The 26,636-nt window shown below is 43.1% G+C and overlaps 1 protein-coding gene across 2 annotated transcripts in view; it reads right to left on the minus strand.

Annotated features, from left to right (window-relative positions):
* Positions 1 to 26,636, minus strand: part of ARHGAP31 (Rho GTPase activating protein 31) — a 113,091-nt gene that overhangs the window by 41,996 nt on the left and 44,459 nt on the right. The window contains exons 1-3 of one of the 2 annotated variants that reach the window (XM_079922989.1): positions 9,797 to 10,650; positions 8,256 to 8,358; positions 5,521 to 5,665 (exon numbers count right to left, since the gene is read on the minus strand). In XM_079922989.1, the coding sequence (XP_079779115.1) occupies positions 5,521 to 5,665; positions 8,256 to 8,358; positions 9,797 to 9,863 (315 nt within the window). In that variant the 5' untranslated portion in view covers positions 9,864 to 10,650. Of the gene's footprint in view, positions 1 to 5,520; positions 5,666 to 8,255; positions 8,359 to 9,796; positions 10,651 to 26,636 lie in introns of those variants that run through there. The other variant, XM_079922988.1, reaches the window with a different exon arrangement.

Raw genomic sequence — 26,636 nt, forward strand, 5'->3', positions numbered from 1 at the left:
GAATAACGACTATTAACCTACTCACATGTGAAGCATTAAAAGAAGCAATGGGTCCGGGCTCCCCAGCACCAAATATGAACACTGGCATCATTTCCTATTTAGTTGCCTATACTGCTTTTTTCCATTTAACTTTATATTATGGACAGCAGATAGTCTTCAGAAATATGACTTTTCACAGCTACACAGGATTGAAAACAATAGATTTATTATCATTTATTTAACCCATCCCTTAGTGTTAGACGTGTAGATACTCCCCAGTTTTGTTATTGTAATATGGCAGTGAAATATTTGTAAATCAATTATTTGTGTGCGCATCTGATTATTATCTTAGAATGGAGTCCTAGAACAGAGTTACTGTATTAAAAAATATGAGCATTTTAGGACTCTTGATAGTAATTTCAAATGACTTTCTGCAATGTCCAGCCAATTGACACTTGCAATAGAAAACTATGAAAGAGCCAGTGTCACCACAGGCTAGGCAGCATGAAATACTAACATTTAAAAAATGTTTCTTTAATATGCAAATATATTTTTCTAATACATTTATATTTTTTAAGTTGGTTTTTATTTATTTTTAATTAATTAATTAATTTACTGGCTGCAAGGCTTGTGGAATCTTAGTTCCCCGGCCAGGGATTGAATCTGGGGCCTCGGCACTGAGAGAGCAGAGTCCTAACCCTTGGACTGCCAGGGAATTCCCCATTTATACTTTTTAAATAATTATATTTCTTCTATGAATTGTCTGTTGAGGTTCTTTGCTCATTTGTTTTTCAGGGTGTTATCTGTTTATTTTTTATTGATAGGTAGGAGTTTTATATAATTAAAAATATTAATCTCCTGCCATCTTTATTGTAAATGTTTTCCATAGTCATTTGCCTTTTAATTTTGTTAATGTACTTTTTTTTTTTTTTGCGGTACGCGGGCCTCTCACTGTTGTGGCCTCTCCCGTTGCGGAGCACAGGCTCCAGACGCGCAGGCCCAGCGGCCATGGCTCACGAGCCCAGCCACTTCGCGGCATGTGGGATCTTCCCGGACCGGGGCACGAACCCGTGTCCCCTGCATCGGCGGGCAGACTCCTAACCACTGCGCCACCAGGGAAGCCCTTGTTAATGTATTTTTAAATTTATTTATTTTATTATTTTTGGCTGCGTTGGGTCTTGGTTGCTGCACGTGGGCGGCATGTGGGATCTTCCTGGACCAGGACTCGAACCCCTGTCCCCTGCATTGGCAGGCGGATTCTTAACCACCGCACCACCAGGGGAAGCCCTATTAATGTATTTTTAAATAGAGAAAACAATAATCTATATGTAGTTTAGTTTGTTAAATTTGTCTTTGGTGATTTTCTTTTTCCTTTGCTTTTATTCTTAGAAAGCCCTTCTCCACCCTGAAATTCGTTAAATGGTAAGAATGTAACTTGACTTCTCCCCTTTCCCAACACTTAGCCAATTTTCCTAACATTGTTTATTGAATTTTTCCTTCACCAGTTTGGGATGTTTTCCTTATTTCATATTAAATTATTTAATACCTGAGCCTATTTAAGAGCTGTTAAATCTATTTTGAAAATAGTGTGGTAGTTCTGAGACAGAATGTTAAATCTTTACTTCCATTTACTAGCTGTACAAACCCAGGCAAAAGTCACTCGGAGCCTCAATTTACTCATCTATAAAAGAGGCAATAAAACCTGCTTCACAGAGTTATTTGAGGATTGAATGAAATAATATTTGTAAGAAGCTTATCATATTGTAAGCACTCAATAAGTGGCAGATATCATAATTATTATTATTCTATTAATATTTTTCTAATTCTGTTATATTCCATTGAAATGTTATTCTACTTCAGCTGTGCAAGTGAGTTTAAATAAATCATTGTAAGAATGCGTGACAATGTGATAGAGCTGTTCCCATGTCCCTGTAGAAGGTTTGCTTATATTTTCATAATTCGTCACTGTGATCAAAGCAATCTAATCAATGATAAATTTTTCTACATAGTTAACATCACTAGGTCCTACGTATGTAGAACTCAGTTGTCACAACAAAACATTTTTATTTTATTCCTTACTGTCACTAAACTATGTTTAAATACAATGTTAAGTTTTCTTGAGATTTGACGACCAGCGGACAATAACATTGCTTTGGTATTTTTTGTCGCTGTGGGAGATAGAATGATTAGCAATGTCAGGGAACACAAGTGGGGAGAGATCAGCATGGGTTTTCTTCTGAGCCTCTAAACAAGATCTAAGAAGAAACTTGTATTTCTCAAGTCTCTAGACAAGAATGCCTATCTACCCCCATCTATCATAGAGTGAAATTTAGTTAAATTAGACTCACTCAGTTAGTTAACGTGATGATATTGTTGTCTTATTCAAGGATGAAACTGTATAGTGATAAGAAGACTAAAACTATGCAGAAAACAAACAAGAAAGTCTTACACACAAATTAAAAGAACAGTAAGATATATTTTTGGTTGACTGAGATTGTCAAACAGTTTAACAAATTGAAAATACTCAGTGTTGGCAAGGCTGCAGGAAAAAGAACATTCTTGTCTCTCTACAGAACCATTTGGCAACGTGTGACAAAATTTTAAATAAGCACTTTTTACTCGGTAAATCTTCTTCTGTGATATTTTTCATAAGGATATAAACAGACAAAAGTATAAAGATATATGTACAAAAATAAACTATATTTTAGTATATACAACATTATATCACTATATATACAACATTATATCACTATAATGTTGTTTATAAAAAGCAAAATGTTAAGAAACAAAAAGTCCTGGGACTTCCCTGGCAGTCCAGTGGTTAAGACTTCCACTGCAGGGGGCGTGGGTTTGATCCCTGGTTGGGGAACTAAAATCTTGCATGCTGCATGGTGCGGCCCAAAATAAAAAAAAAAAAAAAAAAGAAGAAGAAAGAAAGAAACAAAAAGTCTAAATGTCCATCAGTAGGAAACTGGTTTAAGAAATCATCGGGTGTATGAGAGAATACACTGTAAAAAGAGTGCCTCTCTGTATTTGTTACCATGGAAAGATGGTCACATTGTTGAATTAGCACCATTCCAAAACAGCAATATGTAGTATTGAGGAACAAAAGTTGGGAGAAAGAACGGGAGAGACAGAGAGAGAGAGAAAGACAGAGAGATCTGTAAGGATGTCTCCTGAAATGTTAATAGAAAATATGCCTAGGACGTGAGATTTCAGGTGATTTATACTTTCTCCTTTATATTCTTCTGGATTGCTTTAATTTTTACAATAAAAATTTAGTTTGGTTTAGAAAAACAGAACACAACAAAAACACTATGCAAAGAGTAAAAGAATGAAGGAAATAACCCTGTGTTAATCGTAGTTGTCTCTGGTCTTTAAGAAGAGAGACCAAGGTTTCCTTTCTACTTTCCCCCATTTTCCAAATTGTCTTTTATTGAGGATGATTATTTTTATTGAGTATTATATATCATGATGATGATGATAATCTGACAGACACACAAGACCCACAACCTTTTCTCCTGGTTCCAGGAAAGACTCCTCTGTAGTTGGAGGGTCAAAGGCTGCCGTTATTAATGACTTAGCCATGCAGAGTGGAGGCTCATTTGCCTTCTGCCTTAGATCTCAAGGTCCTCTTAGATCTTTAAGAGTCCCCTCAGCTGGTTTATGCTGGCTTTTCAAGTGGTCAACATTTATGCCCACTTTTGTTTGTTTGTATGTTTTGACCTAATATTTTTTTAATTAAAAAATTAATGGGGGGCTTCCCTGGTGGCACAGTGGTTAAGAATCTGCCTGCCAATGCAGGGGACATGGGTTCAAGCCCTGGTCCGGGAAGATCCCACATGCTGGGGAGCAACTAAGCCCGTGCACCTCAACTACTAAGCCTGTGCTCTAGAGCCCGTGCTCCGCAACAAGAGAAGCCACCGCAATAAGCCCACGCACCGCAACGAAGAGTAGCCCCTGCTCACCACAACTAAGGAAAGCCCGCACGCAGCAACAAAGACCCAATGCAGCAAAAGATAAATAAATAAATATATTTATTTTTAAAAAAATAATGTATTTTTAGTGGATAAGATTTTGAAAGTTAAAGTATAAAGAAGCAGGGAAAACTATCTATAATCCCATCATTGAAATAAATAGCTATTAATCTTGTGAACATCTTTCTTTTTAATCATGTCTTAATACACAACTGTGTACCTGCTTTTTCCAGTTATCATAGTGAGTGTTTCCCTGTATCACTGAAAACGCCTAAATCTATTTTAATGGTCCACACCCAATTTTTAAAAAGCATTCATTTATCCCTATATAATTTCAAACTGAAGAACATTTATATGCTCAAAATAAGTTCATTACAAGAGCCATAAGAAAGATTCCTTCCCAGGGTTAGAGCCTAGATCTGGTCCTTACCAATAATTGCAACTCCTTCATAACCTTAATTTCAAACATCCCCTCTGACCACCCTACTCCAACAGTCTGCTGACCTTACTGGGATGAATGACCTATTGATCTACTTTTTCATTGTTACCTGCCTTAGGCCCTCATTTCCCTTCTTATCCAGACAAATTTCTATGGTCAATTATTTCAATCACTCCCTTGCACACACTCTCATAACCCTCCTCCTCTTTTTCTAGCTGAGCCTCAACCTTGGTTAAACCCAACTCTTCACCTACTCTGCACCTCCCCACCTGCAGCCAAATGTCCAAGCCCTATTTTTAATGCTGTCTTTAAAGACATGCTCTAAGGGTGGGAGGGAGGGAGACGCAAGAGGGAAGAGATACGGGGACATATGTATATGTATAACTGATTCATTTTGTTATAAAGCAAAAACTAACACACCATTGTAAAGCAATAATACTCCAATAAAGATTTTTTTTTTTTTAAAAAGACATGCTCTAAGCATTTATTCTCCTCTCTCATTTTCCTTTGGGGACCCTATTTGGTGACCATACAGCTGCTATATAGGTGTTCTGCTCTTGCCCATCCATCCTCCACCAATCCAACTCACTGGCCTAACCTGCACTCCCTCTCGGCTGCTTTTCCCAGAATCTTTTCTCTTCCCAGCTTTCTGACCTCTCTGTTGACTTCTGTTTGTTCTCTCTCCCTTCTCTACCCCCCTACCTCTTTGTGCAACCCCCAAAAGAAACACGGAAGGAATAGCCCAAAATGAATTAGCCACGGGGGGTAGCATCTGGAGCCTCAGGTTCCTGTCCTGCTAGGGGGCAGAGTGACCTTGGGCCAGTCACTTCATTCTCTGGTTCTTAGTTTCCTCCCTATATAATGACACGCATTTGGTTACATAAATGTGGAGATGATTTAACCCAGTTCTTACACACAAACAAACATGATTCTGAAAATTGAAGAAAGGAAAAATTTAGCAAACAGTCCCACTACCTTGCTTTCCTCACTGTACCATCCTACTTCCATCACCAAGATAATGGCAACCATCTGGTGAGTATTATTATTGTAATTTTAGTGCTGAAACTTTCCTTGGCCCATCCATGCATCCCACCCAGTAACCATAACGGAAATCCAAACACTCACCGTGAATTTCTCATAGAGCTCATAAGTCAGGAGGGGGTTGGGCAGCTCCCTAAAGTAGAGCTTGCAGAGGGAGCCCACACAGTGGATGTCCTGGAGGTACACTTCCCTTGTCAGATCTGGACATTGATCTGAGCCAAACTCTTGCCTGAAACAACACAGACAGAGACATAACAATCCCAGGAACATGTGTTCTATGTCAGCAGCTACTTGGCTGCTTAGGGGGTAAAAAGACCCTAAACTGCTGATCTGACCATATTTTTGACCTTGACTCAAAAAGACCTTCTATTTCAGGCACAAGGAAGCTACAGGAAAGATTTCCACTTCAGGTCTGGATCTTCCCTGCAGAAGCTGCTGTAATTAGAAAGACATAATCCCATTTACAAAAGGATTTCTCATGGCATTATGTCTGTAGTCTCCATTAGGAACAGTGGGGAAATACGAAAACAATTTTCCAAAAACCCTGTTGAGAGTTCAGTTTTTCCAAAATATTGTTTTAAATGAACTTCTCTTTCTTGGAGGAGAGACCAAAACCAGGGTGAGTCAGATTGTTATCATTCACGTCCACATATTCATGTCAGCAAACTTGTTTTATCTGGAGACTCAAACTCAAGGTTTGGGAACTTCAATCAACTCTCCCTTTGATGCTGAATGGAAACTTCTAGGCTGCTTGATAGTGACTCCCACAGGACAAATGAGCTTACAAATATCTTCTTAAACAACCTAGAGTGGGGTGCTTGGGAGCGTCGTCAGATTCCAGGCCTCATTTCTAATTAAAAAAACACTAACAAGGTTACATGAATATACTGCCTCAAATAATATATACTTAAAAGTTAAAAATCTATTTAGGGCTTCCCTGGTGGCTCGGTGGTTGGGAGTCCGCCTGCCAATACAGGGTACGCGGGTTTGAGCCCTGGTCCGGAAAGATCCCACGTGCCGCGGAGCAACTAGGCCCACGCGCCACAGCTGCTGAGCCTGCGCTCTGGAGCCCACGAGCCACACCCACTGGGGCCGCCCTAGAGCCTGAGCCTCGCAGCAAGAGAAGCCCGGGCACCGCAACGGGGAGTGGCCCCCGCTCGCCGCAGCTAGAGAAAGCCTCGTGCAGCAACGAAGACCCCAATGCAGCCAAAAATAAATAATAAATAAATAAATAAATTTATTTTAAATATATATATATATATTTAAAAGATGATAAAGCTGAGCTTTAATGCAGAAGAGAAGTTAGCTTTCTTGAGAGTATTCATTTGGTCAAACATGTAGTGACAAAGTCAACCAGACTCTCAGAACCAGCATCTTGAAACAGCGTGCTGCCCATTCTCCTGTAGTCGGGTTCTGCCCCTTTAATAAAGGGAAGGGAAATCCCCGATGCTGTCAGAACCTGACAGGAACTGAGTGAGGCCTTGAAAAGCAAACCATGCAATGGCCTCAAATTCATAGGCATGTGTTTTTCTTACGAGGGCAGAACACAAACAATCTAGAGCTTATTTAGTTAGCCAGAAATTTCCCTTGTCAAGGCTAAGGTCAGTCCTTAAGTGAAAAAGAACTGGCCATTGTCCAAATGTCCTTCCACGATACCAGCTACTGTTAGTATGTTTCAGAGCTAAGAGTAAACTGTTAAAAATACTTGCTGTTGAAACTCTGAAAAATGTCACGTGAATAAATTAGTGAAATGATGTAAGCACATAGCTCTGTTAAAAAACTTTGGCTGCAATAAACCAGTTATTTTTTAACAGCTATCACTTCTCTGGGAGTAAAAAGAATGTTTTATTCCTTTGGTATAGTTTCATGACAATTGAGATTTGAGGACGAGGGGCAGAAAACTAAATAGGAGGAAGAAGATAAAAAAATGAATTACCTGCACATGTAAATTTCACATATTAATCTTGTAACAAGAATGTTTTATTTGAAAAGTCTACATTTGTAACTAAAGAATATATAATAAATACATTAAAATATGTTCTTTTTGTATTAAAGAACAATATTCAAAATACATAAACCTATTCTTTTAGTCATGGAACTGTACATATATTATATATAATGTATATATTCTATATATACACTATATACACTCCCTTTATTTTACACTATATACACTCCCTTTATTTTACAGATATAATACATATAAAGAAGATTACTGTCCTCTTAATTCATTGTGATAGAAATTTCTTCCAAAAAATTCTAGGATGCATTTTAGAATTGTTTAGGATAAATCCACAGAATTGGAAATAGTTCCTCTATCAATAATTTTAAAAATACAGGCATCAATTAGAGAAATGCACAATCATGCAGACTTCTGATTTCTCGACCAGATGAAATATCAAATGTTGAGTGTGTGCCAACAGAAAAACTCACGATGACCTGCAAGTTCTGAACACCATGTAATGGGGATCTGAGCTGTGGGTAGGCAAGTGAGTAATAATAAATCATTTTTTCCCAACTTGCAATTTAAATCATTTGAGTTCAATTGAATCTACCTAAGAGGGATAAATCTGGTGCAAGACATAGGAACAGATGAAAAGCCCTCAGGAGTTTTTGTTGGAAAGAATTACATCAGATTGGTGAGCTTCCTGATTAGATTAAGAAGAGTTAGGCATCTGAAAACATCAGCACTTGATCTTCTGCCCTGACATCCTTCCCTCAATCCCTTCAGTTTTTAATACCCCCAACACCTGCAGATAGAGGTATGGACAGAGGAAGGATCATGGGAGAATCCTTTGGGGGGCTATTCTTTGGCTTACCTTAGCCGTTGTATATTTGAGGTGACTCCTGAAAGCCGATAAATTCCATCCACGATGCCGTGAGTCTCTATAAATTCTGCACAGCTCTTCAATACATATGGAACTATGCAAAGGAAAAGAAAAAATAAAGTATTAGGTATAAGTCTGACTGTCTTTTAAGGATAGCCTTTTAAAAATCGAGGTAACTTCAAAGAGAAGTAAGTATGGAATGCATATGAGCTACAAGTGGAAACAATTACTTGTAAATGGTAGATGATGTTCTTTGATATTTAAAAAAAATAGGGTTTTGTTAAAGTTTAGAAAACCCATGTGTTTTAAAAGTTAGGTCTTTTTTTTTTTTAAGAATTTGTAAAATATGCTAACACTTAGATTTTTGAAACCAGCAGTGACCTTAGAAATCCCCCAACACAATCTCCTCATGTCACTGGTTCTCCCAGTGTGGTCCCCTGACCAGTAGCACCAGCATCTCCTGGGAACCTGTTGGGAATGCAAATTCCCAGGCCCCACTCACACCCACTGAATCAGAAATTCTGGAGGTGGCGCCCAGCAATCTGTGTTTTAAAAAGCCTTCTAGGTGACTGTTGTGTGATAAAATTAGAGAACTCTTGCCTAGTCTACACACGAAGAAAACAAAGGGCAGGTAAATTTATTTACCTCACTCAAGAGTACTTGTCGCTTATGAAAAGTGATTTAACACATGGAAAAATGCTTATGATGTAGGTAGGTAAAACAAGAACAAGGCACAAAATCAAATATACCCTGTGAATTCAGCTATGTTTAAAAAACTGCAAAGGGAAAAAAGACTGGAAGAATATCTGCCAAAATGTTAAAGGTGATTTAAAGGTGTTAAGTGTTTTTTTTTTTAAGGTGAGAACCTCCCCCCACCCCCGCCGGCACCACCACCAAATGGGTCAAACCAGTCATTGATAGAATGGACCTCATATAAGGGACCAACACGGCCCCTCAAATTCCTGCCACTCTAGAAGTCCAGTGCCTGGGTAGAAGGGTCTGGCTATGCTATTCTCTCCTCAGGGCTGAACCTGATCAGCCCAGCCAGCTCCGTGACCCGGAATGGCAGCCACAGGCCTTCTGGATGGCATGGAGAGAGTGGCAAGTCACTTGCCACTTTGGTCCTTGGGCAGATCCATCGGAGGTCCCTCTGTGAGAGTGTTGTAGATGGTCTGGAACTACCAAAGCCTTGGGTGCTGATGTCCTCAGGCACAGAGGTGGTATGGGAACTCCATGAACCAGGGCTTGGGTTAGCACTGTGCTCACTCCCCCAAGACATCCTCAGTCTATTAATGCCTTGGATTAGACTAAAGCCAATCCATTAATGCTTAATGCACATGATCATACCCACACACAATACGAAGCTGGACTGGACCTTTTACATGGGTAGATACTAGGTGTTCAGGCTCAACATTCTTCCTGGATTCTCTATTACAATACTTTCTAAACAACTCCCCCATCATTTCCTTCAACCACTAACTATCATTTTAGGTGCTGAGTAAAATTCATCATACTTAAAGTATTCCACCCACCTCTCAAAGGCTGTGCATGCCCAGAGCCTTTCTTCTCCAGGACACATCCATGTTTTGCCCCTTTCATTCATGACCAACTGGTGAGAAGCTTCTTAGTTACCCAAGGTGGAAAGAGGGCAGGAAGTGAACTTGGGATTGGAAATATTGAGGTCAGAGACCACAGAGGTGGAACTATTCCCTGTGAGTGAATACAGGGTAGGAGTGGGTGTGGTGGAGAAGGGGCTGTGAGTGTGGGCAGGGGTCCAGAGCCCCTGCCTGGCTTCAGTTAGAAAAGCTATACTTCGATCTATTTTATGAAATAGGGTTCTTGGTGAGAACCCTATTTATGCCTCATGCCTCTAAATAAATTTTATAAATAAATAAATAAGTAAACAGAGTTCCCATGCTTAAAAAAGTTGTATTGTTTAAAAAAAAAAAAATCCCTATTGTGCACAGTAGGTCGACTCTTTCCCACCCACAACAAGGTGTTGCTCTGTAACCTGCCACGCAAGGTCATGGTCAAGAGCACAGGTTTGAATGCCAAACTGCCTTTGTAACCTTGGACAAAATACGCAATAATTCCATTTCTTAGTTTCCACATCTGTAAAATGAGGATAACAGTGATATTAACCTCATAGCTAGGATTGAAGTAATACTTGTAAATACTTAGCACAGACCCTGGCATATAAGCAGCATTCTACAATGACAGTTATTCCTATTTGACGCTTCTATACGATGTAAATTTATCATTTGTGAGATTCAGTCTTGGTGAAAACAGTTTGCTGCCTCCCATCTGATGGGCAGTTGGGGTAGAGCTGACCAACCTCTTACAAGTCAACACTCACCTCCCTATTCAGAATGGCTTTTGTGTCTCTCTCTGGTTGAGGTCACTTTTCTATGCATTGAGGGGTATCTTCATAATACAAAGGCAGCAGTCCTGGAACTGTGCTTGACCTTGATGTGTTTCACAATGTGAGTCTGTACCAAGGTATATGGCTGTTGCACGGCACAGGTGGATTGAGAGCTCGGAGCATTCCCAAGCAGGACTCAAAGACAAAAGCCTCAGCCTCAAAGGGCTTCTATAAGGAACACTCCACAGATGGGCAGTGCAGGGTCACCACTCTGTCCTATTCCATTCTCAAAGACCCACCTCCCAGTAGCATGGCTCTCAGTTGTATAACCTCAGGCTCCGTTTGTTTTAAAGGCGAGGAAAACACATTCCCGGATGGAGCCTCTGCCATAAATTTGGTACAGAGGCCCCAGAACCTCTAGTCCACAGCTCTGTTTAAACAGGAGGCAATATTAAAACAACCCAAGGGAAAAGGCCATGGTCCTGGTCCCTGAGGCGTGTTAGCTTTCTTGGATTCTCATCTTGGGCCGAGTTGGAAGACATAGGAATTCTCCATCATACTCAGTAAATGGGAAAGGATCCACTTGATCTCTGTAATCATCCAGCTCTAGAGTCAGAGCAGTGGTTCTCAGACTGTGGTCCCTAGATAAGTCCAGCAGCAGCAGTTGCTTCCCAGGTGATTCTGATGCATGCTGAAGTTGATCTAGACCAGAGCTTCTCATATTTTAATGTGGATACAAACCCCCGGGATCTTGTTAACATGCAGATTCCAATGGGAGGGTGGAGGGAGGGAGTCAAGAATTTGCATTTCTAGCAAATTACCAGGTGATTCAGATACAGCCAATCTGCAGCCCATACTTCGGGGAGCAAGGAGCAAGGCTCTAAAGGTGATACTGGTCGGTGGTGTTGCAGGGGCTGCCAAGAGTATCGTCTCAAAGTCTCAGAATTCTTTAGGCTGTTGTTCCTGGGGCCCAACCAAACTGGGGACACCCTAGGATTCTGGACAGGATAGAAGCTTGATACAAAATGGCTGAGTAGGTATAGATGGAAAGAAAGCCTCCATTGTCTGTTTAGGTTGCTATAGAAGGTTGGAGCCACAGAACTAGTTCTGTGGGATTTATCATGGACCCAAAGAACATTAAGTCTCCTCCTACAGAGGTACACACAGTTGCGGATTATGATATAACATTATGACTTCTTTGAATTATCGCACTGATGGTTCTCTAAGTCCCTTTTTTGTTTGGTTTGGTTTCGTTTTTCCTGGAGCAGCGATCTTTAACGTTAAATTTTATTCGGAGCACAAAATAACTCCTGAGGTGGTTTCTGACGGAAAAGAAGGCTTTGCCTTTGATTTGTGCTTTACAATTTACAAAACATTTTAAAGTCATTTGTTTCATCTGGTCCAACTTGCTACAACTAAAAGTTATTTTATACTCAAAAATAACGTGTGGGTACTTCTTTCCTCAATTCCAAACTTCTTCAAGGGTTTAGGGCAGAAAAGGCCAGCAATTAAATCATTTCTCTGAATCCCCCCAGAGGTAATGCCTGCTAAGCTGCCCCACTTCCCTGTATGGCCGGAATCTGATCAGATCTGGAGATGCAGATTGGAACAAACACAGTTTTATTTGATCAGTTATGTGATCATGGCAGCCTCATTCTTTCACAGTGCAAATTGCATTTGTGTTTTAGGGAAATATGGCTCTCCTCCCGCCCCATTCTGGATTTTTGTTAAGGTCCTGTACTGGTCATATTTCATTCCCTCTCTGGGTCCTGCATCCCTAACCATCAGAGTAAAGTTTAGTGGTACATATATACAATGGACTACTACTCAGCAATAACAAGGGATGATATACCATACGGGCGATAGAAGCCATTCTATAGAAGAGTACATGCTATATGATTCCATCCACATAGAACTCAAGAAAATGCAAACTAATTTATAGTGGGAGAAAGCAGGGAAGAGGCAGGAGGCAGGAGCTGCAGAGGGGCCGAGGAAACTTTTGGGCATAATGGATATATTCATCACCTTGACTGAGGTGATAGAAAGGACCAAGGATCACTGGTGGATGAAGAATTGATACTTGCAGGGGGAGAGTCAGAGAGAGACAAGCCGCTGAACAGGGAAGAAATCTTTAAGAATCTCCTGCTGTGCACGGGGGAGAGAGTGAGGGCTTCAGGCAGCTCTGCTGTGCTGTGAATAAGCCTGCTCTACTACGGCATTTTTTAAGAGATGAAGTAAAGATTTCAATCACTTTTCTATTATTTCTGGTTGTCAGCAGAGAGCTTCCCAGCTTTCCATTCCGCAGGAATCTAAGAGTCGTCGCAGTGGCTCCTGTACCTTCTCCCTCTGCCAGCTCCTGCTCTGTATTTCTGTCCCCTCCTTCCTCGATACTGCGCCTCCATCTCTCCTGAGCCTCCATATCTCCTGCACCTCCATGTCTCCTGCGCCTCCATGTCTCCTGCGCCTCCATGTCTCCTGCGTCTCCATGTCTCCTGAGCCTCCATGTCTCCTGCGCCACCATCTCTCCTGCGTCTCCATGTCTCCTGAGCCTCCATGTCTCCTGTGGCACGCTCCTCCCAGCCTCTGTGGGCCTTGGCTTGCCTGAGGGGTCGCTGTCCTCCTGGAACTCTCCCTCTTTGATTCTTCTTTCTCCTCCCTGTTTTAACCTCTTCTCTCTTCTTCCTGACCTAATGTAGAATTATAGAAAAGTCTGAAAATTCGTGGTGTTTATTTATTTATTTATTTATTTATTTATTTTGTGGTATGCGGGCCTCTCACTGTTGTGGCCTCTCTCGTTGCGGAGCACAGGCTCCGGACGCGCAGGCTCATCGGCCATGGCTCACGGGCCCAGCCGCTCCACGGCATGTGGGATCTTCCCAGACCGGGGCACGAACCCGCGTCCCCTGCATCGGCAGGCGGACTCCCAACCACTGCGTCACCAGGGAAGCCCTCGTGGTGTTTATTTTTTAAAGTATAATGTTCTTTACAAAAAAGCAAATTAACTGCTTTCCAATTTTCCAAGGAAAATTGTTTTTTTAATATGTCAGGATTTAGCCTGTCCTCCTTGGAGTAAAGTTTCTTTTTTTGTTTCTCTAAACTTAAAAAAAATTGAGATATAAATCAAATGTCATAAAATTCACCCTTTTAGAGCACATAATTAAGTGGTTTACACTATATTGACAGTTAAGCAACAATCACATTTCAGAACCTTTTCATTATTCCAATTCTAGAACATTTCTGTATCTATAAGGTAATTCATTGCAGCAATTTTTGTAATAGCATGAGATTGTTCATCAATAGGAAGCTATTTATATAAATAATAGAATATCCATATAATGGAATACTATATAGTCATCAAAAAGAATGAGGAAACTTTCATGTACTGATATACAGCAGTCTCCAAGATATATTGTTAAGCAGAAAGAATGAGGCACAGACCGGTGTAATGGTATACAAGCATTTGTTTTTTTAAAAAGAGAGAATAACAGAACAGCTCTACAATTCCTTTGTATATGCATTAAATATCTATGGAAGGATGCATAATAAAGTGATAACTTCAGTTGCCTATGGGAAAAAAGACTGGGAAGCTGAGGCCAGGGCTATGAGTAAGAGGGAAACTGCTCATTGTATACTCTTTCATACTTTTGAGTTTTGAACTATAAGAATATATTACCTTTCCCCAAAACTTTTCATTAAAAAATCCAATTCAGCAAATACTTATTGCAAACCTGCTCTCCTCCAGCACTAAGTGCTAGGTGTTGCCTGAACCTATGTCATCTCCATCACTAAGTTGTGAGCTCTTTAGGGACAATGAGGATAGTTCTGTCTCATTCATCTAGAATAGTCTTGAAAACACAAGCACTTGAAATGTTTTGCTAAACAAGGGATTGGTCATTACTCTCCAGATGGGTTTTCAGTCCTCCATTGATATCTGGGTCCTTCAAAGAAGAAAACACTTTTTAATGTGCCAGGCACTACATGAGGTGCTTTTTTTTTCTCTCTCTCTCTCTCTTTTAACAGCATTCTCCATTCTATAATCATAGCCAATCCACAAAAGACATAAAATTCTCCATTTTGAAAATGTGAAAGCTGATTCTCAGAGAGGTTAGGTAAGTTGCCCAACATCACAATTCCTAAGTGTCAGAGTTGGGATCCAAACCTAGGTTTGTCTGACTCCAAAGCTCATGCTTTTTTCATGGTACCACACTGACGAGGAAGTTTAGAAAAAGCCCCAAGCTACACCTACCTGACTCAAACCCTCCCCATCAAGAGAGCAGATCCCATGAGTTAGTGGCCAGGTATGGAAGCACCATTTAAGGAGAGCTGTTTGGTTCCTTGCCCTTGGCTATCCATATGCCTGAAACTCTACCACTGCAGACCCTACCTTACTGTGGTGATGGCTATTAGGTGTTCAACACCTAGTGGTTAACATCTATTTTTAAGTTCCTTTTGAAAAAGTTAAAGAAGCAATATATACTGATAAAAAAATGAAAAACACTTCCTGACTTCAAGCCATACTATAAAGCTATAGTAAACAAAACGTTATGGTACTAGCATAAAAACAGAAAAGAAGATCAGGGGAAAAAACCAAGATCCCAGATATAAACCCAAGAATCTATGGTCAATTGTATTTCACAAGGAAGCCAAGAATACTCAATGGAGAAAAGACAGTCTGGGAAAATTTGTGCTGGGAAAACTGGATATTCACATGTAAAAGAATGAAACTAGACCTGTATCTTATACCACTCACAAACATTAACTTGAAATGGATTAAAGACTTATATGTAAGACATGAAACCACGAAATTCCTAGAAGAAGACATGGGAAAAAAGCTCCTTGACATGTGTCTTGGCAATGATTTTTTTGGCTATAACACATAAAGCACAAGGAACAAAATCAAAAATAAACGGGCAGGACTACATCAAACTAAAAAGCTTCTGCACAGCCAAAGAAACAATCAGCAACATGAAAAGACAACCTATGGAATAGGAAAAATATTTGTAAATCATGTATCTGATAAGGGGTTAATATACAAAAGATATAAAGAAGTCAAACAACTCGATAGCGAAAAACCAAATAATCCAAATAAAAAATGGGCAAAAGACAGACACTTCTCCAAAGAAGATATACAAAAGGCCAACAGATACATTGAAAAGATGCTCAACATCACTAGTCATTAGGAAAAAGCAAATCAAACCCACAATGAGATATCACCTCAAGTTAGAATGACCATCATCAAAAAGACAAGAGAGAGGGCTTCCCTGATGGCGCAGTGGTTGAGAATCTGCCTGCCAATGCAGGGGACACGGGTTCGAGCCCTGGTGTGGGAAGATCCCACATGCCGCGGAGAAACTGGGCCCGTGAGCCACAACTACTGAGCCTGCACGTCTGCAGCCTGTGCTCCGCAACAAGAGAAGCCGCGATAGTGAAGAGGCCGCACGCACTGCAATGAAGAGTGGCCCCCGCTTGCCACAACTAGAGAAAACCCTCGCACAGAAACGAAGACCCAACACAGCCAAAAATAAATAAATAAATAAATTTATTTTAAAAAAGACGAGAGAAATGCTGGCAAGGATATGGAGAAAAGGGAACCCTTGTTCACCGTTAGTGAGATTATAACCTGGTACAGCCACTATGGAAAACAGTATGGATCCTCAAAAAAATTAAAAAGTAAAACTGCTATATGATCCAGCAATCACACTTCTGGGAACATATCCAAAGGAAACAAAACCACTAACTTGAAAAGATATCTGCACATCGCAGTTCATAGCAGAATGATTTACAATAGTCAAGACATGGAAACATGTGTCCATCAAAAGATGAGTGGATAAAGAAGCTGTGGCAGGGACTTTACTGGTGGCGCAGTGGTTGGGAGTCCGCCTGCCAATGCAGGGGACACGGGCTCGATCCCTGCTCTGGGAAGATCCCACATGCCTTGGAGGGACTATAAGCCCGTGCACCACAACTGCTGAGCCTGCACTCTAGAGCCCGCGAGCCACAACTGCTGAGCCTGTGTGCCTGGAGCCCGTGCTCTGCAACAAAAGAAGCCACCGCAGTGAGAAGCCTGTGCACCGCAGTGAAGAGTAGCCCCTGCTCACCACAGCTAGAGAAAGCCCGCACACAGCAACAAAGACTCAGTGCAGCCAAATAAATAAATAAATCTTAAAAAAGAAAGAAGTTGTGGCATATATATACAACAGAATAATATTCAGCATAAAAATAAGGAAATCCTGCCATTTGTGACAACACGGATGGACCTTAAGGGTATTATGCTAAGTGAAGTAAGTCGGAGAAAGACAAATACTGTATGATCTCACTTATATCTGGAATCTAAAAAAACATGAAGCTCATAGAAAAAGAGATCAGATTTGTGGTTACCAGAGGAGGGGGTGGGGGAAGCGGGGAGCAGGAATTGGATGAAGGTTGTCAAAAGGTACCAACTTCCAGTTACAAGATAAATGATTACTAGAGCTGCAACGTACAGCGTGATGATGATAGTTAGCATTGCCGTACATTATACACGAAAATTGTTAAGAGAGTAAATCCTAAGTGCTCTCATCACAAGGAAACATTTTTTTCTTTCTTTTCTTTCTCTTTTTATTGTATGTATATGAGATGATGGGTGCTAACTAAACTTACTGCGGTAATCATTTCACAATATATTTATGTAAGTCAAACCATTATGCTGTACACCTTAAACTTATACACTGGAGCATATCAATTATATTGCAATAACACTGGGGAAGAGAAGAATAAAAATGAAAAAGATACACAAATTTAAAGAGCAAAGAGTGACTGTCCCGTTTACACAACCCTTCACAATCTCTCAAATGATAAAACACACACACACTGAAAGGCTAATAGTATGTTTTTGCTTTTCTATATTCTTCATTTTGCTTTTCTGAATTTTCTATAATGAGGGTGAGGTACAAATAATTTTTTTAAAGAAAAAAAATTGGTTTTTAAAAAAACAAGTTTCCGGCTTCCCTGGTGGTGTAGTGGTTGAGAGTCCACCTGCCGATGCAGGGGACAGGGGTTCGTGCCCCGGTCCGGAGGATCCCACATGCTGCGGAGCGGCTGGGCCCGTGAGCCATGGCCGCTGAGCCCGCGTCCGGAGCCTGTGCTCCGCAACGGGAGAGGCCACAACAGTGAAAGGCCCGCGCACCGCAAAAACAAAAAAAAACCAAGTTTCGTTAAAGAAGCCCAAGGGCTTTTCTAAAGTTAGTGAGGCAATTTCCATGTTTGTTGAAGTCCTTTCCAATCACCCTGTGAGGTAATTACTCCTTGTTAAATAGAAGTATTTGCCTAACCAGCTCTGCTCCACTGCTGGGTGAGGCTCCTGATGGAAGACTATATCCTGGAGTCCCCTCCCCTCCTCACTTCCAGGGTTTCAGATGCCAAATCAAGTCAGCTCTTTCCCACAGAAGTGTCCAGGTCCCCCCTCTGCTCCACACCCTGACTCATCCCAGCTGAGCTCTCAGGTCTCTGTCATCCGTACACCCACTCCTCCCAATGACAACGATTCTCCTACCAAAGCAGATGTACTGCAGGGCTATCCGGCCCAAGGGACAAAAAGGTGAATAAGATCTTTGCCCTCAAGAAGCCAAGAGGGAACGGACAATTACTGTGTACCTACTAGGTGCCGACCCCTGAGCACTATACTTTCATGCATTATTTGTACCCAGCGCAGTCCTCACAACCACTTTCTGAGGAAGGTATCTTTGCTTTGTAAATGAGGAAACTGAAGCTCACAGATATTTAGTAACTTGGCCGGTATGAAACGATCAAGCAAAATATGTTAAGGGCCCTTGAGAGGCACAAAAACGTGACAGAAGTTCTTCTAAAAGATTACACAATGGTGGGGGAAGTCAGGCAGGGCTTTTAGGTGTTGAACAAGAACAGGAAATTGTGTACATTATAGAGAGCTGACAGTATGAGAGGGACCTTGTTAGAGAGGGCTGAGGCAAGACCCTCACCCCGGGGCCGCACGATGCTGTGAGATTGATCAGTGGATAAAGGAGGACGTACAAGGCTATGCAATAAGAACTCAGACACTGGTTCCTAGGGGGTGATTTGAGATGCTGTGATGTGATAAGATACAATGTGATGCAATTATATACTGTGATACAGGCAGAAAGCTTAAATAAGCCTCCGGCATATAATAAGCACTTTGTAAACATCACCCACTTTCTGATGCAGCTAGAGCAGGGAATGGTATAAACAAGACAGGAAAACAAGAAATAATGTGGTGAATTCCAGGAATGCTGACTAGACCAGTCTGGTGGAAGAGAAGGTAAATTCAGGTAAATTGGAGGAGTTTTGACAGGCTAGGAAGACTGCATTCTATCTTGAGCTCCACTGCCAAACAAATCTTTCTAAAACACTATGGAAAAGCTCCCCTATTCCAAAACATTCACTGGCTTCCCATTGCCCTTAGAATAATGTCCAAACCATGCAGCTGCCTCAGTAGGGGTAACCCTAGAATTCTTCCCTTCAAGGGAACAGGCTTTTGAGAAAGGTGGGTGGAGGAGGGGATAATATGAAGGAAAAGACTTGCCACAAACATATCGATCCAACAAAGGAAAATAAGGCATCCCTTTAGGGTCAGTGCAGAGGACCTCGTATGCATTGCCGAGGATGAAAGGGGAGGTGAGAAGTCTCACTCTTTTCTAGTTGCTTCTGAAAATTTCTTTAAGAAAGGTACGTGCCTGGGCTTCCCTGGTGGCGCAGTGGTTGAGGGTCCGCCTGCCGATGCAGGGAACATGGGTTTGTGCCCCGGTCCGGGAAGATCCCACATGCCGCGGAGCAGCTGGGCCCGTGAGCCATGGCCGCTGAGCCTGCGCGTCCGGAGCCTCTGCTCCGCAACGCGAGAGGCCACAACAGTGAGAGGCCCGCGTACCGCAAAAAAATTAAAAGGCTGGTTGAGGGCAGTGAAATATCTGGGACCACACATCATCAGTTAATGAACAAGTGGAAACAGCCTAGGAGGGACTGTGAAAGGGGCCTCCGGGGTGTTTTTGGGTTTGGGGGAGGGGAGGGTTGTGACCATGAGGGAGGGCAAAGCTGACTAGGGAAACCGGGTGGGGTGTGACAAGGCTACACAGAAAACAAACCTGGAGAAACCCTCACACGGCCTTGGGCTTAGAGCTGGCCCTGTTCACCTGGTACACGGGAATGGTGCAGAAAACGTCCCTCTGCTGAGAATGTCCCTTTTGTCCCTTGCTGAACATGGAGGCTGCCAGGCTTTGTATAATTTATGAAAACTTTTCTGGCTCGTGCTTCCTACTGTCTGACTTGGCTCTCAGGGGAGTTATCGGGCAGACATCACTCACTCCGTAAGGCTGCTTGCGGATGCCAGAAAGCTCTTTCAGGCATGCCCCAGCACACTCGCAGGCCCAGCTGTGAGCATCAATTCCCTTATCATTGCCAACAAGTCGTTTAACTCCTCAGTCGAACTGCGTCAAGACCACAGTCAGCTTGGATCACCCAATCAAGATCTTATTTCCTGGACTAACAGACCCTCTCTTTCTTGCCACCTGCTCCTTGAGACGCCACGGCTGGAGGCTCTTCTGCAGTGATGGATAAAGAGGATGGCCACGTCTGCCTCCAGAGAGAGTCCCAGAAGGAGAAGGGATGGAGCTGAGCAGGCTAATGAGACAAAACAGGGAAAATAAACCAGCTTCTTGAACTGTATGGGTCACTAACACCAATCATCTGAAGAATGAGGACAGTGTAAGTTTTTCTCTCGTCTGAGTGTGTCCAGGCCATTTTTTTTTCTTTCTTTGCATGCCTTAGTAGGTGGTCATGGGATGCACTTACCAAATGCTATGTGGGTGGGGTCCCATGCTTAACGATAATTATTTCATTTAAGTCTCACAACTCTGAGGTGTACACATTACTATTCCTATTTTATAGATGGAAAACTAAGGTTTGGTGTGGTCGGATGGCTTGCCCAAGGTCAAACAGCTAGTGGCAAAGCTGGGGTGCAATTATGAGTCTGTCTGAATTCCAAGTTCATGCACTTTCCAGTACATTGTATAAACCTTACCTTCACACCAGGAAAACCCAGGCACAGACCAGGCATGGGGAAGACCAGAAAGCCACAGAAAGCTGAGCTGATTTCATTTCTAAGAGCAACTTGATGACAGAGAATGAGTTAACAACAAGGAGTTAAGAAACCTGGGTTCTAGTCCTGACCTCCAGGTATTAGATTTCAGACCTTTGAGGAGAGTAACTGTGTTCCTCTTTGAGTTGCCCCCAGGTGACTCACAGGTACTTGGTGCTGGGTACCTGTCAGTTAAAGCAACATGAACCAGCTGTATATCCTTGACCAAAAAAATACCTACTCCCAGCCTCAGATTTTCATCTGCACTAGGTTCAAGTTCTGGATCTAGACGATTGCTAATGTTCCTTCCAGGTCTAACATCCCATGACCTGAGAACTTCCTGGATGAAGCTGGGGAGAAGCTGGGCTAGAAATTAAGAAGGCAGATCTGACTTCTACCTGCAATGTTCAGGTCCTCACTCCTACTGGTTCTGGTTTTTATCTAGGTCTTCTAGGGTAAAACACTAGCATTCTATTTTGTTAGTTTTGTTTTTGTATTGTTAATTGACTCCCCAACTTATCCCACCCATAAGAACAGAAATTTGTGTTAAATAAATATAAACTTCAATCTCAGGAGGTTTACATATGTCTCCTTTGGTATGGCTGGACTCCTATTAACCCCAGTGCTATTTTAATTTTTTTTTTTTTTTGGCGGTACACGGACCTCTCACTGTTGTGGCCTCTCCCGTTGCGTAGCACAGGCTCTGGACGCGCAGGCAGCATGTGGGATCTTCCCGGACTGGGGCACGAACCCGTGTCCCCTGCATCGGCAGGCGGACTCTCAATCACTGCGCCACCAGGGAAGCCCCCCAGTGCTATTTTGATTATTATGGAGGCTGGAGTCCTCCAGGGACTTGGCTGAGTTCATCTGAAGGTCCCCCGCAACTGAAGGGACCGTGCCCTGAGAGCAAGAAATACCTTCCCTTGCTTATTGTACCTTCTGGTTTCCTGGGAGGCTTAGCTTCCTAATGGTTTCCAGAGCTGTGGCACCATGGGTTCTTTTCATTTCTGTGTTTGCCTAAAATCATCTTTGCTAATGAAAGATGGGGAGCGTTTAGAAAAACAACTTCATCATTGGCCTGCTAGGCCTAAGTGAAGAACAGCCAGGTAGCGCTTATCAGCTCCTCTGGCACACCCCCTCCCAGCATCCTTTCATTTCCTGCCCAATATTCCCGAGCCACAGGCAGCCATTGTTTCGAGAACGGCTCTGCTTGAAAGCCTGGGTACTGCGGCCTCCCAGAGCTTCCTGTTGTTACAAGACCCCGCTTTCCTGCTGAAAACAACGGCACTTCCCTGCCTATGTAACCCTTTTGGGGCAACTCATTTCTTCCATGAGCTTGTTCCGTGCTTGCAAATACTGGATGCTCATGAAATTTATCTTATTTAGCGTTTTCTTTTTTCTTAGTATACAAGTACTGCAAGTAGAAAAAAATGTAAAATGAGCAAAAGAAAAAAAAATCACCAAATCTCACCCTCTTCTATTAGAATCTGAAACCTCTTTAGTGTTCATGGTTTATGACTATTCATCAACATACACAGAATTTACCCTAGACCCAGGGCCAACCATTCCCAATGGTTGAAACGGAGGCAGGGAATCCTGCCTAGAAACCAGCCTCCTGGAGGTTCTCATACATTGGTGTGCAAAAGAGGCTCTCAGCAGCTTAAGAAAAGTGCAGCTTCCCAGAGAGATGGCCCTGCAAATTCTCAGGACTACTCTTGGAGAGACTCTGAAAGAGATCCTCTTAAAAAGTTTGTTAAGGGCTTCCCTGGTGGCACAGTGGTTAAGAATCCGCCTGCCAATGCAGGGGACACGGGTTCAAGCCCTGGTCTGGGAAGATCCCACATGCCGCGGAGCAACTAAGCCCTTGCGCCACAACTACTGAGCCTGCACTCTAGAGCCCGCGAGCCACAACTACTGAAGCCCCCGTACCTCAAGCCCATGCTCCACAATGAGAAGCCCGCGCACCACAACAAAGAGCAGCCCCCGCTCGCCGCAACTAGAGAAAGCCTGCGCACAGCAACGAAGACCCAACGCAGCCAAAAATAAATAAATTAATTAATTTAAAAACCTCAAGATCTGATTGCGTTTGTCCCTAGCGAAGACCAAGAGCCACATCGGGGCACGCTTGGTTCTTTGTGATCCCTTCGCCCACACTACCCTCTCTAGTCACAGCAAACCCCCCATGGGTCCCTGAAGCCCATGCTTCATGCCCTTGCATTCTCCTTCTTCTGACTGAGATGTACCCCCCACGCAGATGCTCCGTGGTCCTTCAGAACACTACTCTAGAGCCTTTCCTGTAAAGTCAAATAGAGTAAATCGCCAAAACACTGGACACAAAGCTCTGCTGTATAGTCTAGAATTCTGGACACTAGTTTATGGTGCAAATCAAGATAGTCTAATTTCTCTGAGTTTCTGTTTTTTGGCCTCTGGGAACATAGTTGAGGGATATGATGTAGAGTATCTTGGAGACTAACACTCCTCCCTTCCCCACCTTTCTCTCTGAATCGCTGACACATCACAACAAAAAGATAGGCTCCTCGAGAGACTGCACCTTTTCCTTTGCAGGGAGTGCATTATTCTTTATGTAAAATGAGGCAAAATTAATGGCGATCTGCGGTTTGTTAAAACAGCGAGGGATGATGATATTCAAGCTTTTATCCTGAGGTTTTGCAACTCATGAATTACTTAGTATTCTCTGAACGTTTCCTATGCAGAGCTAGCTTCATTCAGAAGCCAGATACTATAATTCCCTGAGCCTGATCACTCCTCCCCTTACCACTCTGAGACCCTTCCTTTCAGCTCTGTCTTTAGACAAGATCCTCACCAGATCTGTTTAGGACTAAGGCTAAATGATAAAGATGGCATGAAGGATTACTGTCAAAGTTCTGGGCACTTTCTCAGAAGAGGAGCAGTCATAAATAATACCTAAAGAACAGACAATTAATAAAGAAAATGCTAGTTTACCGTAAGGACACTTACTTCTAGAGTTAGAGAAGCTAGGTATCAAACAGCTTTCTATGCTTTTAATTCCTAACTTTTGGGGAATTCCCTGGCAGTCCAGTGGTTAAGACTCGGCACTTTCACTGCCGTGGACCTGGGTTCGATCCCCAGTGGAACTAAGATCCCATAAGCCGTGCAATGCCGCCAAAAAAAAAAATTTTTTTTTTCCTAATGTTTGTTCTCCTCACCTTTTCCTTAACAGCTTCAAAACTGGAATTTTCTGCTGCTTGTTTTTTTTTTTTGTTTGTTTGTTTGTTTTTTTTTGCGGTACGTGGGCCTCTCACTGCTGTGGCCTCTCCCGTTGTGGAGCACAGGCTCCGGACGCGCAGGCTCAGCGGCCATGGCTCACAGGCCCAGCGGCTCCGCGGCATGTGGGATCTTCCCAGACCGGGGCACGAACCCGTGTCCCCTGCATCGGCAGGTGGACTCTTAACCACTGCGCCACCAGGGAAGCCCTGCTGCTTGTTTTCTGCTATAGAAAATGTCAGTGGTCAGATCAGATCCAACGGTAGCCCCAAGAATGGGCAGTTTTTAAATGGTAAGGCTCAGGTTCTGATCCCTTTTCTTGGGTACCCAGAAGGGGTCAGGGAAGGGGTCAGGGATTCCACCCCGGGTTCTCTGGCACCAGAGGGCAACAGCCTGTGCTGGGAGTAATAGCCTAAAGAGGCTCCAAATGGGGACTGAGTCTCTACCCAAGCTTGCACACAAGGAGGCCACTGTAAAGCTTCCAGGAAGAAAACAATGGCAAGAAATTGGTGTTTTAAAAGATCTGTCATACCAATTACAGTGAGGGGAACCTAGAAGCAGAGAAACCTTCTGGGAGAGAATCTAGGCACAGGGTGACTCACCACCAGGTCACCTCTTCGGGGAAGCCATCCCCGATCCCCAAAAGGACTGAGTACCTGTTATATAGTCTTAGGGCAACCTGTACAAAATTGATACTTGACTGAGTAGGTTTTGTTTCCGTGTTTTTAAACACCTGCATTTTTTTCAGTAAACTCCATGAGGAGCTATGTCTATCTTATTCAATTATAAGCCACCGCCCATGATCTAAGCTCATAGTCTAGTGCTCAAGCAGCACACAGAACAAGGCAAAGTGCACACACGGATGGATGATGAAAAGAAAGGCGGGGCCAGGCGCGTGAGCATCAGCTGGACCTTGCGTAGGACGTGGCGAGATGACATTGTCCTCGCAAGGACCAGATTAGATGCAAAGTGCACATTTGTTTCCAGGGCTTTTTTTCCTTCCCAGCTCCGTATTTATTTTCTCCCTCTCAGCCATCCCATCCCCACCTGCAAGCATCTGTTCCATACTCCATTCCCGCTTTGCAGGGGTTGGTCAACCAGAATCCTGGAATTTTGGACTGCCACAGTTGGAAGGGACCTTAAAATCACCTGGTTGAACCTGCTTGATTCAGTGTCAGGAAACTGAGGCTCCAGGAAGTTTGGGGACTTATCCAAGGTCACTCAGCTGGACAGTGGTAAAGCCCTAGCGTTAGAGGGAGACTGAGAAAAGGGTACAGGAGTGTTGAAAAGTCATTAGGATTTCCTTTCTTTCCAGTTTTGAGGATTAGGGTTTAAGTGCCTGGAAGGCCTCTCTCTGGTCCAGACTAACACTTTGGTGTCAGACCTAATTTAGGGTATTTAAGCTGAGGTGCACCCTTAGCAGTCAAACCAAATTAAGTATGTTTATTGGATCTTCACGTGTGAAACACCGTGCCAGATTTGGGGATTCAAAGAAGTATTTTATAAGACGCTGCCCGTGAACTCAGCTTATAGTCTAGTGAGTTCAATTACATGCAGTTAAACTGTGGGTAGAACAAAAACGTCAGGAAGAGTTCTTTCTTGTTCATTCTACATCTGTCAGGCAGGAGTCAGCTGGGTTTAATGATATCTTTCTGGACAGAGAGGAAAAGGAGGCAGCTGCCAGAGGCTTGTCTCACCCCTTCTGAAAATGTGCTTTCTCTTCTTAAAAAGTGAGTAGCTGACCCTGAGCAAGGAGGAGGCATTTGTTTATTGTCTTGAAGACTCCATGATTCCCGTTTAAAGAGGGTGTGGCCTTGCAGTGGCTTAAATTCCCTGAAGAGAAAGAGACGGAATAGCAGCCTTTCAGGGCGCTCTCCCGGCAGTGTGGCAGGTGTGGCCTGGGGACACAGAGCAAAGCAGGCCTGAGCTGGTTGAGGAGACTGGGGAACCTACAAGGAGGATCAGCTCTATACGGAGGATAGAGCAGCTCTGCTATCCTGTGGGGGACCCAGTGGAGGGCAGTCGACTGCTCAGGATCCAGGCCAGGTGACGGATTCTCAATCCAGGGGATCTCAGAGGGATTGGAGAGGACAGGCAGTGGGTGCCTGGGTGTCCACTTAAAAGAGGTGGGCAAGGGCTGATGGAGCCCTTCATGACTCAGTCTTGAGAGCAGACTTCACGGTGTATGTCCCGACATCTTGGTTTGACGTCACTTGCTTAGCTCACTTAGTAGTCCTCTCTCACTTACCTTCTCTCAAGCATCTGGGAAGAGGGACAGATCAGGGAAGAGAAAAAGGTCCCTGCCCTAGTCTTCTACATTGTTCAAGCTGTGCTCATGGCCCACCTCCACCATGAAGGCCTCCCAGACTCATCTGTCCATCAGGTATGTTCTGGCAGCCACTCTATGTTTTGGGTGCCGCATGCTAGTCGTCAAAGATGCCACGGAAAGCAAAACAATAGGCCCCATCTTCAGGGAACTTAGAGTCTATAAGAGGGAATTCATCTAAATGAATCGCATCCTCTACTGTTCCTGGTTAAGGGGACGAGGTCTGGAGCCATTACGCCTGGATTCAAATCCTCCCGCTGCCACTTCTGCCAGTGAGACGTGGGCACATCTCCTAGAGGTCGATGCCATAATCCTAGCCTGCCGGCTAGGTGC

This window comes from Stenella coeruleoalba (genome assembly GCF_951394435.1).
Source record: "Stenella coeruleoalba genome assembly, chromosome: 5".
Taxonomy (NCBI): Eukaryota; Metazoa; Chordata; class Mammalia; order Artiodactyla; family Delphinidae; genus Stenella; species Stenella coeruleoalba.